At 40.3% G+C, this 21,920-nt stretch overlaps 1 protein-coding gene across 1 annotated transcript in view; it reads left to right on the top strand.

Annotated features, from left to right (window-relative positions):
- Positions 1-20,327: 20,327 nt before the first annotated feature.
- The window catches only part of BRF1 (BRF1 RNA polymerase III transcription initiation factor subunit), a 159,245-nt gene continuing 157,652 nt past the window's right edge, over positions 20,328-21,920 (top strand). The window contains 1 exon segment of the mRNA XM_036748768.1: positions 20,328-21,170. Coding sequence (XP_036604663.1) covers positions 20,987-21,170 — 184 coding nt within the window. The 5' untranslated portion in view covers positions 20,328-20,986.

Here is a 21,920-nt window from a genome sequence, read left to right as displayed (position 1 = left end):
AACCAAAATGTTTTAACAGACTATTTGTGCCTGATTTGGGGTAGAGCCTTCCAAGCTCCTGTATTGCACTGATCAGCCACAGCTGAACACATTGGACCCCAACCCCAATATCATGATGTAATTGATCCTCTTCATAAATGAAGGATAAACAACTATGTGTCAGGCACTGTTCCAAGTGCTGAGGATACAATTAACAAAAGGAAAGACAGTCCCTTCCCTCAAGGAGCTTACAATTTAATGGGGGTGGGGAGGGACAACACACAAAAGAAGGCAGGAAAGGGGTGACAGAGGACAAGGGAGAAGGGAAGGGATGAAGGACACCAAGGTAGGGGACAGGGGATACCTAGCATGGGGGCATCTTGTACCTTGGAGTTGAAACCAGGCAGAGCAGCAGATGCAGAGTGAAATGAGTCCCAAAGTCATGTTTCCCCCTTCTTATAAAGGAAGGCATTGAGAGGAATTTGACACTCCATCTTCTAGCATTCCAATCAGAGGGGATAGGAGGCTGAGTGAGATGGTATCAATCAAAGCTTGAGTTAGCAGCATTGGGTTAAGGTTAAAGGAGAGGAGCTTAATCAGAGGAGGAGCTTTTTCTGTGGAATTGAAACCAGGCAGAGCAAAAGATGCAGAGGGGAGTGAACTCGAATGTATAAGGAACTATGCATTTTTATATGACTGCGGATGAAGATTTTTGAAGGAGGAATTCAAAGTTAATAACCATATGAAAAGATACTTATACTTTCTGATAAACTCCCCTCTCCAAAAAAATCTAAATCAAATCGATTTTGATGCTACCTTATTATATTGCTCTAGAATGTCAAAAATAGCAAAGACACAAACCCATAAAAATCCAGTGCTGACAGGCTAGGGGAATACTCTCTGTTACAATTGGTGGTATTGTAGAGTGCTACAAACATTTGGAAGGCAGTATGGCAAAATACAGGAAAAGTCACAAAATTGAGCCTACATTTTTATCCAGGAATTCTGTGCTACTCTTTATCATGAAAAAGAGGAAAAGGCACTGTATTAATAAAAAATACTTACAGCTGCTTTGTTTTTAATGGCAAAAACTGGATACTAACTGTATGCTCAATGATTAGAGAATGCTAAATACAAATGTACAAGAATGTAATTAAATTTTTTATTATTCAATTTTATTTTTATTTTCAGTTCTGAATTCTCTCCCTTCTTCCATTCCTATCCCACTCATTGAGAAGGCAAGAATTAAAATATCCATTATATACCAAAAAATGCAAAACATACTTCCACAAGTCATATTCCGAAAAAAGGAAAAGAGAAAAACCTCTTCCTTGCATTTACGTGAGTTTATTTCCCCCATTCTTCCACCCCCGCTCTCAATGCATCCCTCTTTCTCACTTTTCCATTCATCTTTTGATATCATTTTAACATAATGAACTCACACATGCCGCCTCTCTCCTTCTAACTGTCCTAATGATCATAAAGTTCTTAGGGGTTACATGTTTCATCTTCCCATACAGGAATGTAAATAGTTTAATTTTGTTAAGTACCTTATGATTTCTCACTCATGTGAGAAATATGCTTCTCTCAAGTCTTATGTTTATTTTCTCTTCAGCTCTGTTCTTTTCATCAGGAATGCCTGGAAGTCTTCTATATCCTCCATTTTCCCCCCTGCAGATAATACTGTTTTCCTGACTAGGATATTCTTGGTTGTAACCTGACCTCCTTTGCCTTGGGGAAGATCATATTTCAAGCCTTCTACTCCTTTTGGTGATAACTGCTAGATCTTGTGTGATTCTGACTGTTGCTCCACAGAATTTGAATAGTTTCTTTCTGACCACTTGCAGTATTTTCTCCTAGACCTGAAAGTTCTAGAGGCTATCATTCTTGGGATCCCTTTCAGGAGATGATCAGTAGATTCTTTCAATTTCTACTTTGTCCTCTGGTTCTAAGATATTTGCACAGTTTTCCTTTATAACTTCTTGGAATACAATGTCTAGGTTCTTTTTTTAATCATGGCTTTCAGGTAGCTCAATAATTCTTAAATTATCTCTCTTCAATCTATTTTAGGCCAGTTTTTCTGATGAGATATTTTGTATTTTCTTCTGTTTCTCATTCTTTTGACTTTATTTTTTCTTGATGTCTCATGGTGTCATTAGCTTCCATTCACTCAATTCTACACACTTGTGTATATGTATGTGTATATATAATTACATATGTGCATATGTATGTGTATATGCATGTATACATATGAAAACAAAACTAAATGTGGTGGGACTTCAATCTGATATGGCAAAAACATTTTTGTTTGTTCACTATAAATTTGCCCATTTTTATTTTTTTAAATGCTGAATGTTTTATTTAAGATTGTATTCTTCATTTTTGGCTGGTTATTTTGTTGAAGGTTCAGGGGTATCTACTGGTGCCTCAACTGTGGTACTTGCTATTGCTAGGAAAACCCTGCCCCCAGCCCCTAACTAAAAACCCCAGTTTGCATAAGAAAAACGGACTTAGTTCCTGCCATTTGGCATTCAGCAAATGTCCCTGGGCCCTGACTGTTCTAAGGAATGTAGACTAATCAACCAGAGGAAAAGCCTGATGCTAACAGCCTCTTTGTTTCCTGAGCAGGCTCAGAGATGTTTCTATCTTGTGTCAACAAACCCAGCTGGAGCATCCCTTGGTCTGTCTATGGCCATTAAGGATGAAAGCCTCAGCCCCAGACATTATCTTGAATTATATGACTTTACCTTATCTTGATATTTTATGAACATGTACCATGTTGTGGGATGTTAATGGCAAATTGGACACAGAGATCCTGGGTTGTAATTTCAGTTGACACTTTGTCAGCTATCTGATATGTCCTATTTACAATCTACTCAGGAAGTTCCTCTTCTTGTATTGTTATACCAGAAGCGAGTGAGACACGCCACAGAGTATAAGTTTTGAATGGAGAAGTTTATTAGCCGGCGGTCATCCGGGGAAAATTCCCAAAGCAAATGACCACGTTTAAACCGAGAGGGTAGTTTATATAGACCATACAGGATTCAGTGCTTAATTATCTCTTAAAGTTTACATATGTTACTTTGCAGACTCAGCAAGCCTGTGTTATTTCACTTTTTATGACCATGATACATTAGAGGAACCTCCTGAATAGATTGTAAATACAACATATCAGATAGTTGACAAAGTGTCAATTGGAATTACAACCCAGGATCTCTGTCTCCAACTTTTGCCATAACTCTTGAAGCTAGGAAGGCTCAAGATAAGGCAAAAGTCATATAATTCAAGATAATGTCTAGGGCCAAGGCTTCCATCCTGGTAATTAGCTTACATTCCTTGGAAATGTCTTAGGGGCCCAGGACACTCTTATGCAGACTGGGGTTTGCAGTTAGTGGCTGGGGGCAGGGTTTTCTAGCAATAGCTGGCTACTCAGGTATCACATCTCCCACTTCTTTTATGGAACATTTCAAATATTTGAAAAGGAATGACTTGATTCAGAGCACCTGAGGTTTGGGCCACTAAGACAGGGACAGAATTAACATGAGAACGAATAAGGTTGGGGATATGAGAAAGTAATCGGGAACCTATAGTTACAGACAGGATCAATAAAATGAGGGGGGGGCCAGCCAAAGTGCTAGCAGGGTGGTGAGCCAGGGGGGACATTGGTCCCTGAAAATCACTCAATATCAGCTTAGGCTAGTGCCAGGTGAAAAACTCGCAGTAAAAAATTCCCTAAACGCATCCTGTAAAGCAGGGGTTTGGGAAGTAACTGAAGGCATGCATAAAGTAACAATAGAGGGCAAGGCTCAGGTAGAAATTCAGAAGCTTCTTCAATTAGAGTGGCTGTAGCAGCCAGGGAGTCTAATTGTTTTTTTTTAAACAGGCAACTGGCTTAGGCAACTAAGGACTGCGTTAGGACTCCCAAAGTCTGTGCTCTCCCTTCATCAACATGCCAAGTGAAAAGTTTGTAAAGACAAGAGTTTTGACAAGAGTCAGTTAAAGTATATACCTGTAAAATATTAAGCAAGGTGCTCCTCTCAGGATTAGGGTCTCATCCCTCAATGACTAACAAGGGAAAAATATCCTTAAGTAAGTCTGATCTGGCCTTGTCAACAGAGGTAGGTGTATTTCCTGAGCAAAGTTTAGAGAACAAAGAAGCCCAGGTCCTGGATCTTCTTCCAGTTACTCATTAATTCAGGCTACAAAAATGGTATAAAACATTCCACATTTCCCCCTTTTGGTCAAAGGCAAACTGAAGGTTTCGCCTGAAGACCAATTAAGGTATGGAAAAAAAAAAAAAACCTCTACCTTAAAAGTTCTAAAAATCCTTATCTAGGTGGATTCAGGTTTTTTTTCTCTGTGTTTGGACATCCCCAGAGATGGACAGTAATTATAAACTACTTGTAAACAAGCAGGGGGAGCAAGTTGCAAGGGGAATCAGTAGGGAGCACAATGGGGAAACTAGAGCACCCGAGTAAAATAAGCTAAAGACACCAAAGTTACAAGTAAACAGTCTTGGGAACGCAAGGGACTCAGAAAGAGAGTTGTCCTTCGTACAGATTCTGGTCCGGGCTCTTGGGAAGGTTGCCTGCGTCTGATGCTGTCCCCTTCAGGCTCCTTTGAAACCGGAGGGCAAGGTGTCCTATGGGCTCAGATGTCCACTTGGGATCAGGGGCAGATGTGACAGAAGGATCAAGGAGTCCATCCACAAGTTGGCAGCTGTAGAAGTAGTGAGATCTGATAGGAGCTTCCAGAATACATATGATTTGATAATTGAGAGAAAAACAGCACAACATAGGTCCCAGCCATGCAGGGCTAAGTTCAAACAAATACAATACCTAGATAGCAAAAGAGAGTTCTGCTTCTCTGGTTCAGATCTAGAAATTCTCAGACAATTCTTACTTACTTAATATAACTTAGTACAATCACTTAAATTTGGCTCTCCTTTTTTAAATTTCAGAGTATTTCAGTTCATATATCATCTACTGTTTCTGTCCTTACCTAAATTTTGTACCTGGTATAAGAATCCTTTAAAATATGAAGGTCCAACCATAAATTGAACTCATCTTCCTTTAAAATCATCAGACAGATACCTTACAAAGGAGATATAATTTCACTTGTAACAATATCTCATACAATTTCCTTGTGCAAAAATCCACATTTAAGATCTTATTACCAAAACATACTTATCAGCTCGAATTTCAAAATTTTCTATCCCCTCCTTCTCTTAGACATTGATCACATTACATCTTTACCTTATTTGCTTTGCCTAATCATTTCCCCCTTTTGGAGGATGTTATCCCTATATTATTTCAATGTTTTATTTGGCCATTAACATAGGTTAAAATTGTAAGCTATTCATACCTGTATCCTATTATAATAACTCAGAAATATTTCAATATTCTTCTCTTACCTAATAGATTTAGCATAGTGCTTACAAAACTTCTTGTTAATATAAATTTGCTATGAAAGAAATGAGGGACTATGTCATATATCTTAACAGAAGGAAAGAACTTCTTCAGCTCTGTTTGATTCCAGGCATGAGTCATATCTGATAGCCAATCTTATAGTCACCAGGTGCTGAAAGCTGGGCTTAGGAGTAATCAGGTGGAGACTTTCCTTTTCAGAAAGGAAATAGCAGAATTGGGAAATAGAGTCAGGAAGATCCTACCTAGGCTGTGTCCAAGGTCGTCTTCAAGACTTTTTCCCAGGCACAGACCTTTCAAGTTCTCAGCTTGCAATGCCCGCCATACTACCACTGGCTTCACGTGACCTAAACCTGTAATCAGAGCTTAAAACAATATTAAATTGTAGTCCCATAAAATCTTAAATAGCAAATAAATATCCTTCACATGAGACTGTCCAAATGTCATTGAGCAAATAATTATCAAATCAAGCTACATAACATTTCCAGCTTCTAAATACTTCCTCACACTCTTTCCCAACTTACTAATACCATCTGAAACTATCATTCTCAGGACAGGGGAGACTTAGCTAACTCCCATTTGTCCCCTAACTTTCTCATGTGCCTTTCGTATCCCCTCAAGCTTTTATTTACCTTTCCAACCTATTACTCAGTGTCCCTTTACGTTTCAACCATAACACAAAACAACTCATAAGTTAGTACTTTTTACTGGCATAACTGTGTATACTGGAATCCCATTCCAGCTTGCTTAAACAAACAAAAGAGGTTAATGACTGACCTCACAAGTTGATGGATTTGTCCCTGTTAATTCCTTCTGGAGGAAAAAAGGAGCACTTCAGGAATTGAGTCTTATACACATCGTTAAGCTCTAACTCTCGCTTAAAATCACAAAAACATTTTCCAAAATACTTCTAGAATTGTTTACCTAAACTGAAGATGTCTCTGATTTAGTCTCAGTAATTAATTACACTATTTGTGTCAATACCCAATTGCTCTTAAATCACTTCACAACATCCAAGAACTCTATCTCGCATAAATACAATACAACTTTAAAATCCCAGCCTTAGTCTATGGGATAATGATTCAACCCTACATCATAAAACTTCTCTTCCCTTTCTAATTATTCTCATCAACACTTTAGAAACCATATTATCTTTCATTTGACTATAGAAGAGTAGCAATATAATAGTCATTTGATTAAAACAACAAGATTTTACATATTTGCATTTATCCAATTTCCCATTTTTAAAAACAACTTCTTTCACAATGGTAACAGATTCTGGCAGATAACTTCCCTTTTGTCACTACCTGCTTATTTCTGATTAAAGAGATCTGCCACATCATCTCCCCCTGAGGGTGGGTTCTTTCCCATCAGATGGCAAGCTTCACTAATAAGAACTGTATCCTTAAGACCCACATCCTCCTCGAAACCTGATCTTATCCTAAAAACATCACCTTTGCTGACTTTAAAAAGCCAGGTTTGAGACCCCTACTGTTCTTTCTTTCAGTAAAAACTCAAATCCCAGTAATTGGTGCCCTTCCCCCTTCCTTCTTAAAGCAAAATAACCTTTAAAGATTTGGATTCATTCACAAATTAGTCCATAAACCTCCAGATTAACATATATAAATATATATTTTTTAAATGATAGACATCTCCTTCTTTTTCATTAAAGCAAATTGACCCTTAAATGCTGGAATTCATTAACTAAGTTGGTGCCAAATGTCCTCATTCTCAAATATTGCCCAGAATTCCAAGATATTACAAGTTCCTTAGTCAAAAAGATGTTGTAATGGGGATAACACTTAGTTTCTATACCCAATTAAGTTAGCTTTTATTACAATAACAAAATTTACGAGGACCCTTAAAAACTTTGTCCATAGGAATCTCTCTATCCTGAAAACTTTCACAAGATTGAATATCTAAATGTCCTCAGTTCAGTTAACAACCTCAATTTCTTAATTAAGTACAATTCTTAATCTAACCTCTAGATTATGAGAGAAATTATTGTCTAACAGCATAGGTAATGCGATGTTAACCAATTTGTATATAATAACAAATTTAGAAATAAGTACACCACAAGCAATTATCATGTATTTAAAACTTGAAACAGATTCTAATTAATTACCAATCTAGTGATCATAACTGAGTTGGATAAGCAAATTAGATCTGGTTCGTAACCACTAGTGGTAACATTCTTAATTTCTAAGGCCCAATACTCTTAGCATAGTAAAAGAAAACATTACTGTTTATAAAACCATACTTTAACAGTTCACAAGAGAACCCGAAAGGCCTCTGCACAAATTCCTGACTTATAGCAAAAACAATTTCAATTGAACTTCCTTTTAAATAAAGACAAAACTTGGAGGTTTATAATTCTTTAAGTTACAGCAATTGTCCAGCTTCTTAACCTAATGCAACTTTAAGCCCTAAACATTATTATGTGTGTAAAGTTTGAACTACTCATTTCTGTCTAGGTAAGTACATTCTAAACCAAATATGACAGTTTAAAATTACCAAATTTTCATCACATCCCCTAAGAGCACTCAATTCACATATATCAAACTCAAATTAAAATCGCATAATAGTCTTTTCAAATTACAAAATCTAAGAATTTTAGAAATATAATTTTAGAAGTACAAAAACAATAAATTTCAGATTGCAATTCCAGACTATCACATATAGGAATCATTGATCCTATTACTTCTGGTATTTCTATATTAATATATTAATATACATGTATAACATATATCAATACATTAATATCTTGAATACACTTTATTTATTTAACTGTATATTTTCAATCAGGTAACAAGTTTCTTTTAGCTTCAGCTTCCACAGTCTTTCAAAGTGGAGGGTGGGGGGAGGGATGTGGCCAGGAGCACATCCCCCCCACCTAAATTTCCCCATACAAGTTTTCTCTCTTTCTTTCCTAATTCTTGACCCAAAGTACCTCAAACATTTCAAGTGAATAATCAATTACATACTCTCCCAGCTTTTATTATTTTTAGAATCTAACCACCCCTTAATTCAGAGCCCATTTCATCAATTTAGGTGAGCAAATTTCTAAACCTCTATGCACAGAGAATCTTCCATCTCGTCTTTAAACCACCAGATATATGCTCATAAAAACTTTCTCACATGGAAAGTGTGTTCTCATGGTTAATATCAGTATTATTAATTATTCACTTGTTACAACCACCTATAACAGTTCCAAATTTTATCACATATAGAAATTGTTCAACTTATTATTTTGGTATCCAAAAAACTACTTCAAAGGTTAACAATTACATGAAATCAGAGAGATAATAATGTTGTGTCTAAAATATAAACAACCATCATTATTATTTCCCTCTGCAAATCAGGAAACAGGTCAAACAGAGATTAAAATACAGTTTGCAATTGGAACAAAAATGTGAAGTTACCTAGAGCAGAAGCTGGTATCCCAGCGGTGACAATTCTGGGAGGCAGAAAGTCCAAATCCATCTACCTTGCCCTTCCCCCACGACCGCAGAAGTTACTGAGCCTAGGGCAGTTTGCAGGTTCTGAGGACAGAGTGGGCAAGATGCAAAGGACCTGGATGGCATTTCCAAGCTTTGCCAAAAAGGATGGGCTACCCAGGGGCACAGGACTGACTGTTAGTCTGTGAATTTCTGTCCTTCTCCTCCTTTTTACCGGGTGGGGAAGGGTGATTTAAGTTTTCCCTACAGCTCTCCTGTGTTCTTCTAATCTGATCTGAGAGGAGAGGAGTTTGTTTTATCTGCTCTAACTTTTACTGCAGCCCTGAGCCAGGATAACAATGGTGAAAAATCTCAAAGAAGTAAACTTCACTCCTTGCTTACTCCTAAAAAATCTTTTGCACTAGAATCTAAGGGAAAAGATTCCCTCCTAACTGTGACAGGGACAAAGACAAATGCGAGAGTCCCATAGAAAACTTTAACAGAGGTTTTAGCCAGAAGGCATTCATTGGGAGGAGGTCTTTCAGCAAGACGAGCTCCTGGAATGAATTTACAATTTCAGGAGTTCCCTCTCCCGGAATTCAACTAACCAATTTCCAAACTTTTTAACAATTAAAACCCAGAATTTGCCAAAATTTTAACCCTTTTTTTTTCGTTGTGATTCCAGGTTGACCACATATAGAATCACAAAGGGAAAGAGTCTTTGTTCCCCTAGTTGCAGCCTGAAATCTCTGGCTGCCTGCATTTCAGATTTTAACAAAACATAGACATTTCACAATTTGACATAGACACACGAACAGAGACGAACTCAAAACGTAACAAAAAGACACAGTGTGGATCGAACTGAAGGCTAAACAGGTCCCCTCAGAGGAAAGAAAAGTGAACCAGATTTCCTCCTTAGGGATAGGACCCCCAATCTCCCCACACCCCAGCAGGAAGAGGCTGACGTCTCAGCTCTTCCACTCTGCCCACCTTCCCCTCGTCAGGGGTGTCGTGGTAACAGAGACCAGAGTGGCTAGCCCAGAACAGAACAGAACCTTACCTCTAGAGGATTTGAAACCAGATCTTCTCCGAAGGCCGAAAAGGGACGAGTCAGCAAAGAGCCCATTCTCCGAGACCATCTCCCCACATCAGAGTCCTAGGAAAAGAAATCCCCAGGAGCCGGCCCTCTGAAGTGAGAGAAGGTGGATCGGGGGCAGAGACTCCCTGTTGAGGTCCGGAATTCTGCGTGTGTCTCCAGGGCGGTAACACGAAATACCGCCTCATCTCGCTGGGGCCTCCAAAATGTTATACCAGAAGCGAGTGAGACACGCCACAGAGTATAAGTTTTGAATGGAGAAGTTTATTAGCCGGCGGTCATCCGGGGAAAATTCCCAAAGCAAATGACCACGTTTAAACCGAGAGGGTAGTTTATATAGACCATACAGGATTCAGTGCTTAATTATCTCTTAAAGTTTACATATGTTACTTTGCAGACTCAGCAAGCCTGTGTTATTTCACTTTTTATGACCATGATACATTAGAGGAACCTCCTGAATAGATTGTAAATACAACATATCAGATAGTTGACAAAGTGTCAATTGGAATTACAACCCAGGATCTCTGTCTCCAACTTTTGCCATAACTCTTGAAGCTAGGAAGGCTCAAGATAAGGCAAAAGTCATATAATTCAAGATAATGTCTAGGGCCAAGGCTTCCATCCTGGTAATTAGCTTACATTCCTTGGAAATGTCTTAGGGGCCCAGGACACTCTTATGCAGACTGGGGTTTGCAGTTAGTGGCTGGGGGCAGGGTTTTCTAGCAATAGCTGGCTACTCAGGTATCACAGTATCATGGTCATAAAAAGTGAAATAACACAGGCTTACCAAGTCTGCTAAAATAACATATGTAAATTTCAAGAGATAATTAACCACTGCACCTTGATTTTTCTATAAATATGACTGCTTCACCCCTACTCTTGGCCGTTCTTATTTGGGTTGAACCCTGAACGGTCGCTGGCTAATAAATTCTCCATTTAAAACTTTTACACTGTGGCGTGTCTCACTCACTCTTGGTATAACACAACAAGTTCCCTATGACTAGAGATCTTCAAGTGAAAGGAAGCTGAATGACCATTTGTTGGAGATGCTGTATTTTGGTTTACTTATGATTTTCTGAGGTCCCTTCCAACCTTGATATCCTATATACATTTTATTTTAAACAGGTTTTATTGATATCTTTTTTACAAGTTATTTCTGGATATTCAAGCGTCCTGCCCAACTTGGAATTTAACTATGTTTTTAATAGTATTTTATTTTTCTTGCAATTATATGCCAAGAAAATTTTTAGCATTGATTTTTACAAGATTTTCGGTTCCAATTTTTCTCTCTCCCTTTCTCCCTTCCCCTCTTCTTAAAACGGTAGGCAATTTTATATAGGTTAAACATGTGCTATCATGTAAAATGTATTTCCATATTAGTCACAGTTGTAAAAGAAGAAACAAATCAAAAGGAAAAAAACCCACAAAAAAGAATAAAGTAAGTGAAAAAAGTATGCTTCCATATGCATTCAGAGTCCATTAGTTCTTTATCTGGACACGGATATCATTTTCCTTCATGTGTCCTTTGTACTTGTCTTGGATCATTATGTTACCAACCAGAACTGAGTCATTCATAGTTGATCATCACATGATTTTGCTGATATTATGTGCAATGTTTTTCCTGGTTCTGCTCACTTCACTTTGCATCCGTTCATACAAACCTTAGCAGGTTTTTCTAAAATCTACCTGTTCATCATTTCTTAATGCACAATAGTATTCCGTTACATTCATACACCATAGCTTGTTCAGCCATTCCCCAACTGATGGGCATCCACTCAATTTCCAATATTTTGCCACCATGAACATGGCACTATAACTATTTTTGTATATGTAGGTCCTTTCCCCTTTTTGTGATTTCTTTGGGATATAGACCTAGTAGGGTATGCACAGTTTGGTTGTCATTTGGGCGTAGTTGCAAATTGCTCTCCAGAATGGTTGGATCAGTTCACAATTCCACCAACAGTGCATTAATATCCCAATTTTCCCACACTCTCCAACATTTATCATTTTCCTTTTTTTGTGGTCATATTAGCCAATCTGATAGATGTGAAGTGGTACCTCAGAGTTGTTTTAATTCACATTTCTCTAATCAAAAGTGATTTAGAGCAATTCTTCATATGCCTACAGATAGCTTTGATTTCCTCATCTGAAAACTGCCTGTTCATATCCTTTGACCATTTGTCAATTGGGAAATGGCTTGTATTCTTATACATTTGACTCAGGTCTCTATATATTTGAGAAACGAGGCCTTTATCAGAGACACTTGCTGCAAGGATTGTTTCCCAGCTTTCTTCTCTCTTTCATTATAATCTTGGACACATTGGTTTTGTTTGTGCAAAAGCTTATTAATTTAATATGATCAAAATGATATATTTTATATTTCATAATGCTCTCTATCCCTTGTTTGGTCATGAACCTGTAACTCACTTAACTTTAAGAATTTGGATGCTATACCACTTGGTGCATACATGTTTAGTATTTAGTTTTAGTATTGATACTACTTCATCATTCATGGTACCTTTTTAGCAAGAGGTAGTTTCCTTCCTTATCTCTTTTAATTAGGTCATTTTGCTTTTGCTTGCTCTGAGATCAAGATTGCTTTTTTTACTTCGGCTGAATAATAATAAATTCTGCTCAAGCTCCTTACCTTTACTCTGTGTATGTCTCTCTGCTCCAAGTGTGTTTCTTGCAAACAACATATTGTAGGATACCGGCAGCTTCTGGTTTTTGATCCACTCTGCTATCCACTTCCATTTTATGAGAGAATTCATCCCATTCACATTCGCAGTTATGATTACTATGTATTTCCCTCCATCCTATTTTTACTCCTATCTGCCCTCTCTCTCCTTTCACTCTTTTCCTCCTCAACAATATTTTATTGCTATCTACTACCTCCCCCAATCCACCCTCCCTTCTGTCAGTCCACCTTAATCTCATACCCTCCTACTTTCCTGTGAGGTAAGATAGATTTCTGTATTCAGAAATACAAAACTGATTGTGTATATTATTCCCCCTTTGAGCCAATACTGATTAAAGTAAGGTTCAAGTGATGCCCATCACCTACCCTCCCATCTTTCCCTCTGCTATAATAGGCTTTCCCCACCTCTTCATGTGAAATAATTTATCCCATTCTACCTCTCCCTTCCTTCTGCACTCAGTGTACTCTTCTTTCTCATCCTTTAATTACTTTTTATGTCATTCCATCAAATTCACCTTATACCTGTACTCTCTATGCATATTCCTTCTAGCTGTACTATTAGTGGCATAATTTTCAAGAATTATAAGTATCATGTTCCCATGTAAGGATGCAAACAGTTCAGCTCCATTGAATCCCTTATGTTTTCTTTTCCCTTTTTACCTTTTTAGGCTTCTCTTGGGTCTTGATTTTAGAAATAAAATTTTTTATTCAATTCTAGTCTTCTCCTTATGAAAGCTTGAAATCCTTCTATTTCATTGAATGACCTTTTCTTTAAAAAAAAATTATGCTTAATTTCACTGGGTAGGTGATTCTTGTAGTACTAGCTCCTTTGCCTTCCAGAATATCATGTTTCATGACCTATGATCCTTTAATGTTACAGCTACTAAGTCCTGTGTAATCTTGATCGTGGCTCCCCAATATTTGAATTGTTTCTTTCTGGCCACTTGCAGTATTTTTTTCCCTGACATTTGGCCAATTTTTCTAAGTAGTTTTTTTGTTCAATGGATTTCTGTATCTCCTTTTCCATTCTACCTTTTAAGCAGTTGTTTTCATTTTCCAGGCTGTTGACTCTTTTCTGATAATTCTCTTACATCACTCTCATTTCTTTTCCCAATTTTTCTTCTACCTCTCTTATATGGTTTTTAAGTTCTTTTTTGAGGCCTTCTATGAGTTCATTCTGAGCTTGAGATGACTTGCCATTTTTCTTTGGAGTTTTGCCCATAGGTGTTTTAACACTGTTGTCCTCTTCTAAGTTTGTGTCTTGATCTTCCCTGTCACCATAAAAATTTTCTATGGTCAGATTCTTTTTGCTCATCTATTTTTGGCCTTTGCCCTTTCTTTTAAATTTGAACTCTATTCCTGGAATGGAAGGGGCAGGCCTTGAATGTTTACCTGATGCTATGTTGATGTTGCCCTGAGGCCCCCAGGGAATCCTTGAGTCTATTGTTGTGGGAGGTAGCTTACCTGGTACTAAGTCAGGGTCCTAGTGGTGGTGTCTGATGTGTGCTGAGACTGCTGGGATATTTCTGTGTTTTTGCAGGGCTACCCTGAAGCATGTGGAGGTCTGGCCACTGGAGCCTGCCCTTTTTTGCCAGGGCTATGCTGAAGCATTTGGTGGTTCTTGGGGTTGGAGTCTGCCTGTTCCCCTGGCTATCCTGAGGCACATGGAGGGTCTTGGTGTTGGCTTTTGCCTGCTCCACTGCACTGGGGCTCAGGATCACCCACTGGTTTGCTAAGGTGAGTCTTGCTGGGATGCTTCCTATTTTGGACTTTGCTCTCTTTTTACCTGAGTAAGGCTCACCTTTTTTGCCAATCTTCCAAGTATGTTGGGCTAAAAGATTGTTTCACCCCATCTTTTTTCTGGTTCTGCCATTCCAGCATTTGTTTGGGGGGACTCTTTTATGGTTGTTTGGAGTTGAATATGGGAGTGTTACAGCAACTTACTGCCTACTCTGCCATCTTGGCTACTGGAAGTCTATCAATGATCTTAACTATTTTTTATAACAAAGAAAAACAATTGAATATGTGTGCAATTATGCTGCCTTCATAGTCCTTAGCCTTTTGCTGAAAGAAGAGACAAGTTTCATTATCTGTTGTCTGTATTTTCAATTACTCGGTTTGGCTTTCATTTACTGATCTTTTCATTTTTATGTACAACATGATTTTTAAATGAAAAAGCAGCCACAACTTCACACATTACTCTTGACCAATGGTAGTTTCTGTTTAATGAGCTTCAAGCGTTGGAGAGATTTCAATTCAGTAGTAATTTAAGTGCAGAGTCCTGTGTCTACAAAGACAACACAGAGGTCCTCAAAAAGTTTATGATTTTTCACAAGATGATTTGTTCTTTAACATGGTGTGACTCCTGCCAAAGGATGCTTCATTGTTTACCATTATTGCTATTTGGCTACTTGTGCTCTGGTTGTTCTATTCTTCAGAATCACCTTTTCTTCAGGCTGGCCATACTATGGGGGAAAGGTGGGTAGCTGAAAAGGACTTCAGGTCTCCCCAGGGGGTTGCTTTTCCCTGAAGCAGTGCTATAGGGCCTAGGTGCCCAGTACATGCCTACCAACCTAGGTTTCAGATCCCACACTGGCACAGTGGCTCTACTCTCATTTTTTTCCTTTGGTTCTGCAAGGACAGGAAGCTCCTTTATTAGTAAGTCTTCTGCTTCTTGCCTTCTGTAAAGCATGGTGATGTTAAGTTAGTTTTCCTTCAGAGTAGAGAAAAAGTTGAGAGTATAGAGAAGATGGTGAGGGTTAGAGGAAAATGGAAGTTAGAGAAGGTGGAGAACAAGATGAGTGGTGAAGAATCATAGGATTTTAGATTTAAAGTTGGAAGGGAACTTAGAGGTCATTTAATCTGACCCCTTAACTTTATAGTTGAAGAATCTGGGGCCCAGAGAGGTTAGGTGACTTGTCCAAAGTCACACAGGCAGTAGGTAACAGAGTCAGGATTCCAGCTAGGGTTAAAAAATCATCTACTTGAAAATAGTGTTGCTATCTATGTGCTTATGTATAAGATTAGTTTCTTAGCAGCATCTCATCCTTCTAAGGGGCAATGGGCAGACACAGCAAATAGCCAGAGTAAATAAATTTGGGGGGGGGAAGCACCAAAATCAGATGATTATGTATGTCAAATGGAAATTATTCTAATGGGATACAAAGACCTTGAGCGTGTTCTAGCAACAAGTTCTAAAAATTAGGTTCAGAATTTTATATATGCAGATGTATTGTTCACCCTCTGCAAAAATCAGGTAGTCTAAGAGGCTTAGGTTCTGATTTCTCAGTTGTCATTTGAATTTCCTAAAAATATCAATCTAACAATTTACTAACTTATATCACAATGAAGTTATAGGTAATAAAATTGAAGTTTTCTCCTTTGTGGGACTTCAATCCAAGGTGAAGAATGAAATAAATGAATTCCCATCTTAAGAATTTAAATGACGGTGAAGTCAATGCCAATTTAGAAAAATGCTCTTAACCTTAGCTTATAGGTTTATGTTGGAAATATAAAATCATTAACCAGAAAAGCTCATTTTACAAGTCAGATCCTCATAATTGCCTTTTTTTTTTTTTTTAGATTCTCCCTTCAGTCTGATGTTGGCAGTGTCTAAATCAAGTATAAGGCTTTGGTAAATAAAGAAACAGCGAAGGCAATGTACAAACTTAAATTCTCCAAAGTACCAAGTAAACCATGTGTCAATAGGACTTGAGCCATAAGGTTTGAGCTAGTTTTCACCACATGACCTTATTGTTGGCAGAGCAAAATTAAACTTACTGTATTAAACTGCATTGGCATCTGTTTTGCAAAAGATTTAACAGAAACATCTAAGAATTTCTACAAGTGACCTGAACCAGAGAAGCAGATTCTACTAAGAGAAACTGCTTTGAAAACAGGCCCATTCTAGAATACTTAAGAGAAGTTTCCAGAAGAACCATATGACTCTATTAGGAGATGTTTTTAGAAACTGGACAGCTGCATGAGATGTCTGAACCCTAAGAAATGATGAACACATGAAATGTACAGTGGGAATGGATTACTAAGAGACCAAATGTCACCCTTTCCTCTCATTCCTTCCCCATGTACCACTGTTTTTATAAGGCCTGCTTACTGAAGGAGACTGTCCCCAATGGTTCTGATGAAGTTTTGGGGGGGAATTTGAGAGTTTCAGGGACCCCTCAAGGACCAGAGATGAGGACTCCAAGACCTCAAAAAAGCAACGTCTTACCTGGCCTCCATTACGACCTGGAGGGCCAAGCAAAAATGTCTGATTCATCTAGGGGATTTCTGACAATCCTCTCTGAGCTTTTGGATTTTTCCTGTCATTATCTGTATCACTCTTTATCTGTTTTGTGTTTGTGTCTGTGTGTGATCCGACACCCTGTAAAGGTTGAAAATGCAGCCAGACAGCAAGAGTAACCTCCAAGGGCTGCAGCTGGACTTTCCTTGGAATGCCCTTTCTATATCTCTTCCCTTCTTGGGGGAGATATATTGGACATCATTTAATAATTGGCATATTAGCTAATGATTTGTTGAACAAATTGCATTTCTCATTGAATCAAAGGGGAAAACTAGAAAAATTAATATTATTCTGTATCATTTAATAATTGGTATTACTCTGTTATCCATCCTATTCCCCATTTTGTTAAACCTCATTTCTCAGTCTAGCTCAAAAGACAGTCTCTCTCAGTCCCAACTAAAGACTGGTTGAGTATCTTCTGGGGCATTTGCTAGCTAACCATTTTAAAGTGGGACCCTTGCTTTGTTTACAGGGAAACAAAGAACCAGCTCAGGAGACTGTCCTTCCCTCTCCTTGGCAAATTTAGAGGTGATTTGGTCTCCAAGGGGAGGACTAATGGGGGTGGAGGGAAAGGATCCTGATTGGGGTAGTTCTCCTTTTCTAGGTTACTAGAGGCAGCTGAGGCCCATAAATTAGCATTCCTTAATTGTTAGAGAGGAACTTGATCAGCACCAGAAGGCCAACCCACTTTCCCCAAATGAAGACTAATCCTATTGCTTGGTCTCCCAACCAGAAGGACCCTAGGCAACTCTTAATCCACCTCCTCATTAAAATATCTATCACTGGGTTTGTCTTACCTTTGCCAGGGTAAGTCCAAAAGATGAACTGTCAGGCCAATCAGAAGAAAGATACACCTAGATTTAAAAAACCCTGTTAGGGTCACTCTGGGTCTTTGGTCATTGAGAGGTCATTGACCTTATTTCTTGGTTACTGCTAGCCTAACTAATAAATTGAGCATGCTCAGGTTGCTGACCTACTGAGGTCAGTCTAGCCCATTTTATTAACAGCTATACCTATCACTATTAATAAACTGTAATCTTGCCCTGGAGAAAATTGTGCCTTAATATCATTTTACTCAACATATGTTGTTCTTCAGTCATTTTTCAGTTATATCTATTTGCAACCCCATCTGGAGTTTTCTTGGCAAAGATCCTGGAGAGGTTTGCCTTTTCCTTCTCCATCTCATTTTACAGATGAGGAAACTGAAGCAAAGAGGGTTAAGTGACTTGCCCAGGGTCATGCTGTTAAGTGTCTGAGACCAGATTTGAACACAGATCTTCTGTACTCCAGGCTCAAGACTCTATCTAGCTTCCCCTTAGTGAATATAAAGGTGTGAATGAGAATGGCAGATGCCAAGGAGAATAATATAGATCCTAGGGTAAAGAAGAATGGTGGGTGATAAAGGGGAATAAGGGAGAAATGAAGGAAAGCAGAAGAGGAACATACAGTAGGGAGTCTGGAGAGCAGAACTGGAATAGAATTAGGATTTGGGGGTGGAAGAGAATAAAGACAGGGCTTGAAGGATGAAAATGCTGAGTTGGAAAATGTAGGTAAGAGGTAGAGGAGAATGAGAATGGAGATTAGATAATCAGCATTGACTTCGGGAATGGGAATTATATAGCTAGGAAAGAATGGGCATAGTAAATATGAGAATGTATTCTGGGAGAAGTCAAATAATGGACAGGAGAGAAAGAATGAAGATAAAGAGAGGGAGAAGGGAGAAAAGGGAATGGGAAGAGAAACTGGAGATGCAGTGCAAGAGAATGGAGTTAAAGAAGAGGATGCAGAGGATAATAAGAAAAGAAAACTAAAGCGCTAAATTTAGAATGAAAAAAATGAGGGAACAACAAACCAGAGAGGAGGGGGAAAGGGATGTGAAGGGAAAGAAAGAGGAAAATAGGAAGAGAATTCTTGTTTTTCTTCATGACTCAGCTCATTGTAAAGTACTTTATTTGACTTTATTTTTAGTTCCAAATTCTCTCTTTCTCCACCTCCTCTCCCACTTGAGAAGGCAAGAAATACAAAACTCATTACAAATATAGAATTATGCAATTTTTTTGCATTAGTCATGTTCTAAAAAAAACAGTGAGAAAAATTTTAAAAATATTAGGCCTCAGTCTATACTCTGATTTCATCAGTTCTCTATCTGGAGGTAGACAGCATTTTTCACTGTAGCCTAAGTTCCAAAATTCATTGGCGTGGGACTCTCTCCTCATTGGTAGAGATGAATGCCCTGAGTTTGTACCAGGGTGGAGAGGAGTTGGTTAGAACAGAAGGAGGGAGGAGTGCTCTTGAGTCTTCTTAGAGTTGCTTCTCTTAGTTTCAGGAACTTCTGACTTCCAGATGCAGAGAAAAGACGGAAGATGCCAACCCCATTTCAGGTTACTGAAGGAAAAGACTGTAGGAAGAAACTGACACAAGAGGAGCTGGCAGTCTAGTCTCCGACATGTCCCTGTCCCTAGCTTTCTTCACTAGACTAGACTTCTCTCTCTCTCCTTTAATTTAGTTATAGTTGCCCAATGGAAGAGTTCCCTCCAACTCCATTGTCTAATAGGGGTGGGGAATCCGGGCCATTGAGGCCACACGTGGCCCTTCAGGTCCTCAAGTTCGGTCCTTTGACTGAATCCAAACTTTACAGAACAAATCCCCTTAATAAAGTGATTTGTTCTGTAAAACTTGGACTCAATACATGTTCTCTTATATATACTTTTTCTGTGTTCTATTTTGCCACCTATTTGGATAAATGGGTTTCTTGGTTAAGTGTTATGTGTGTTCATTGTCAAATGGGGATTTGGTGGGAAGGGGTCAAGCTATGGGAGAGGGGGGAAGGATTGTCCTGCCTCTCCCCAATAGTCCACAGTGATCAGAATTTAGATTGTACACGAAAATCACATCCTTTAGGCGAATAATATTTAAGTAAGCAAGAAGATATAATTCTAGCCAGGGAATCCCCCCCCAAACCCCCCCCCCCCCCCCGCGGCCCCAATCACCCGCTTCTCCACCTGGTAAGAATTAAAAGTCTCCCTTGGAGAAGGGTGCAGTGAAAAGAGACCAGAGATGTCTATTCTGAAACCTTTGAATTGTGGTGGGTCTTTGTGTTGCTCGGAATTTCTAAGCTTTCCATGGTTGATTATCTTTAAAATTTTGCTGTAACTGTAAATTATTTTCCTAGTTCTTACTTCACATCAGTTCATATACGTCATCCTACCTGAAACCATCCCCTTCATTTTTTTTTTTACAACACAATAGTATTTCATCACATTCAAATGCCATAACTTGTTTATAAAGTGCTTTGCGGTGCCGAGAACAATCCCATAAGGGTGCTCTCATCCCCACTAGAGGAGCTCCTCCACGCTGTTTCCCTCGATGTTCTGTTGTCAGTACTCTCAAACCATTTCCTCATCTGGCCCATGTTTGTATCCGGCAGCACCAGCCTAGGTCCCCGAAGGCGGGGTCGGTTCGCTTTTCTATGTCCGCGGCTCCACGCGGTGAATGCATCCGAGCAAAACCGGAGAGAAGGGGAAGAGGAGGAAGAGACAGGGCGGAGCGGATGGGGAAGCGCATCCTCCACGGCCTGCTCCCCGTTCCGTCTCATTCTCCCTAGCGGCAAGACCCGAGCCCACGGGACTCCTACTCCAGGCGGCCGACCTGGCCTCGGAGGTGCCGACGACCCGATTCGAACGTCGCCGCTTCCCCGGGGGGTCCTAGCGCCTTCCGGCCCTCGCGTTCCGCAGCCCGGCCGCACGCAGTGAGCGGCGCTGGCAGTTGGTGACGGTTCCGAGGGCGGTTCGCAGCTCCTCACGGAGGCCGCTCTTCCTCCGGAGAGGCGAAAGAGAACGCAGGAGGGAAGAAGGCAGAGGGGGCGGGACCGTTTGGCGCCGGCAGCATCGCGAGAGGAGAAAGAGGCCCAGACGGGACTTGGCTTCCTGCGCTGGGGAGAGCTCGGGATCGGCACCGCGGCGCCCTGGGCTGGGGCCCTGAGCACTTACCTGGCCTGGGGACGGACCCACCTGGGCTGGAGCGGCTGACGGCCTGGTGGGTGTCAAGATGACGGGCCGCGTGTGCCGGAGCTGTGGCGGCACCGACATCGAGCTAGACCCAGGCCGCGGCGATGCGGTGTGCACGGGCTGCGGTTCGGTGCTGGAGGACAACATCATCGTGTCCGAGGTGCAGTTCGTGGAGAACAGTGGCGGCGGCTCCTCCGCTGTGGGGCAGTTCGTCTCCCTGGACGGTGAGGAGCGTCTCTTCCCGGGGAGGGAGCGCGGGGCGGACTGGCCGCAGCTGCGGAGACGAGGCGGCTGTGGCCGGAATTTTTCCGCATTTGACTGAGGTCTGGGGAGCCTGCCCCGCCAGGCCCCAACGGGACGACGCCGACCACCCTCGTGTGGGGCCCGGCTGCTCCGGCCCTGATCCCCGAGGGGCGGGCCGTGGCCTGAGCTGACAGGTGGAGCTCCCGGGTGGTTTGCTTTGGGGCGGGGGGGGGGGGGTACGGATGGAGGGAAGTGTGCACCGGGTCCGAGAAGGGGTCTGGAGATGCCGAGGTGGGCCCGGGTTTCCCCTGGAGCTGACATGCCGGGGGGGGGGGGGGCGCGGAGGAATAAGCCGCTGAGAATGCCAAGCCGAGCATCTGAGTTTTCGTAGCGGTGCTGTAGGAGGGGCCCTCCCAGTACACAGAGAAAGATGACTAGGGTAATCATAACTGACTATTGCTCCTTAAAGCTTGCAAAGTGCTGTATATACGTTTTCGCATTTATTCTCTAATAATTTTGTGAGGTAGGTAGCTACAGGAATTATTATTTTTATCAGCCCCATTTTGCAGGTGAGAAAAATGAGGTTTAAGTTGAGAGACTACTTGCCCACATTCGAACGGTTAGTAAATGTAAGATCCAAGGTAGCATTTGAACCGAGAGTCTTTCTGACACCAGGTCCATAACTGTATGCACGTTACTATGCTCCTTTTACATCATTGCTTGACTCATGT

Source organism: Trichosurus vulpecula, chromosome 3 (genome assembly GCF_011100635.1).
Source record: "Trichosurus vulpecula isolate mTriVul1 chromosome 3, mTriVul1.pri, whole genome shotgun sequence".
Classification (NCBI taxonomy): Eukaryota; Metazoa; Chordata; class Mammalia; order Diprotodontia; family Phalangeridae; genus Trichosurus; species Trichosurus vulpecula.
This window is presented reverse-complemented; position numbering and strand designations above follow the sequence as displayed.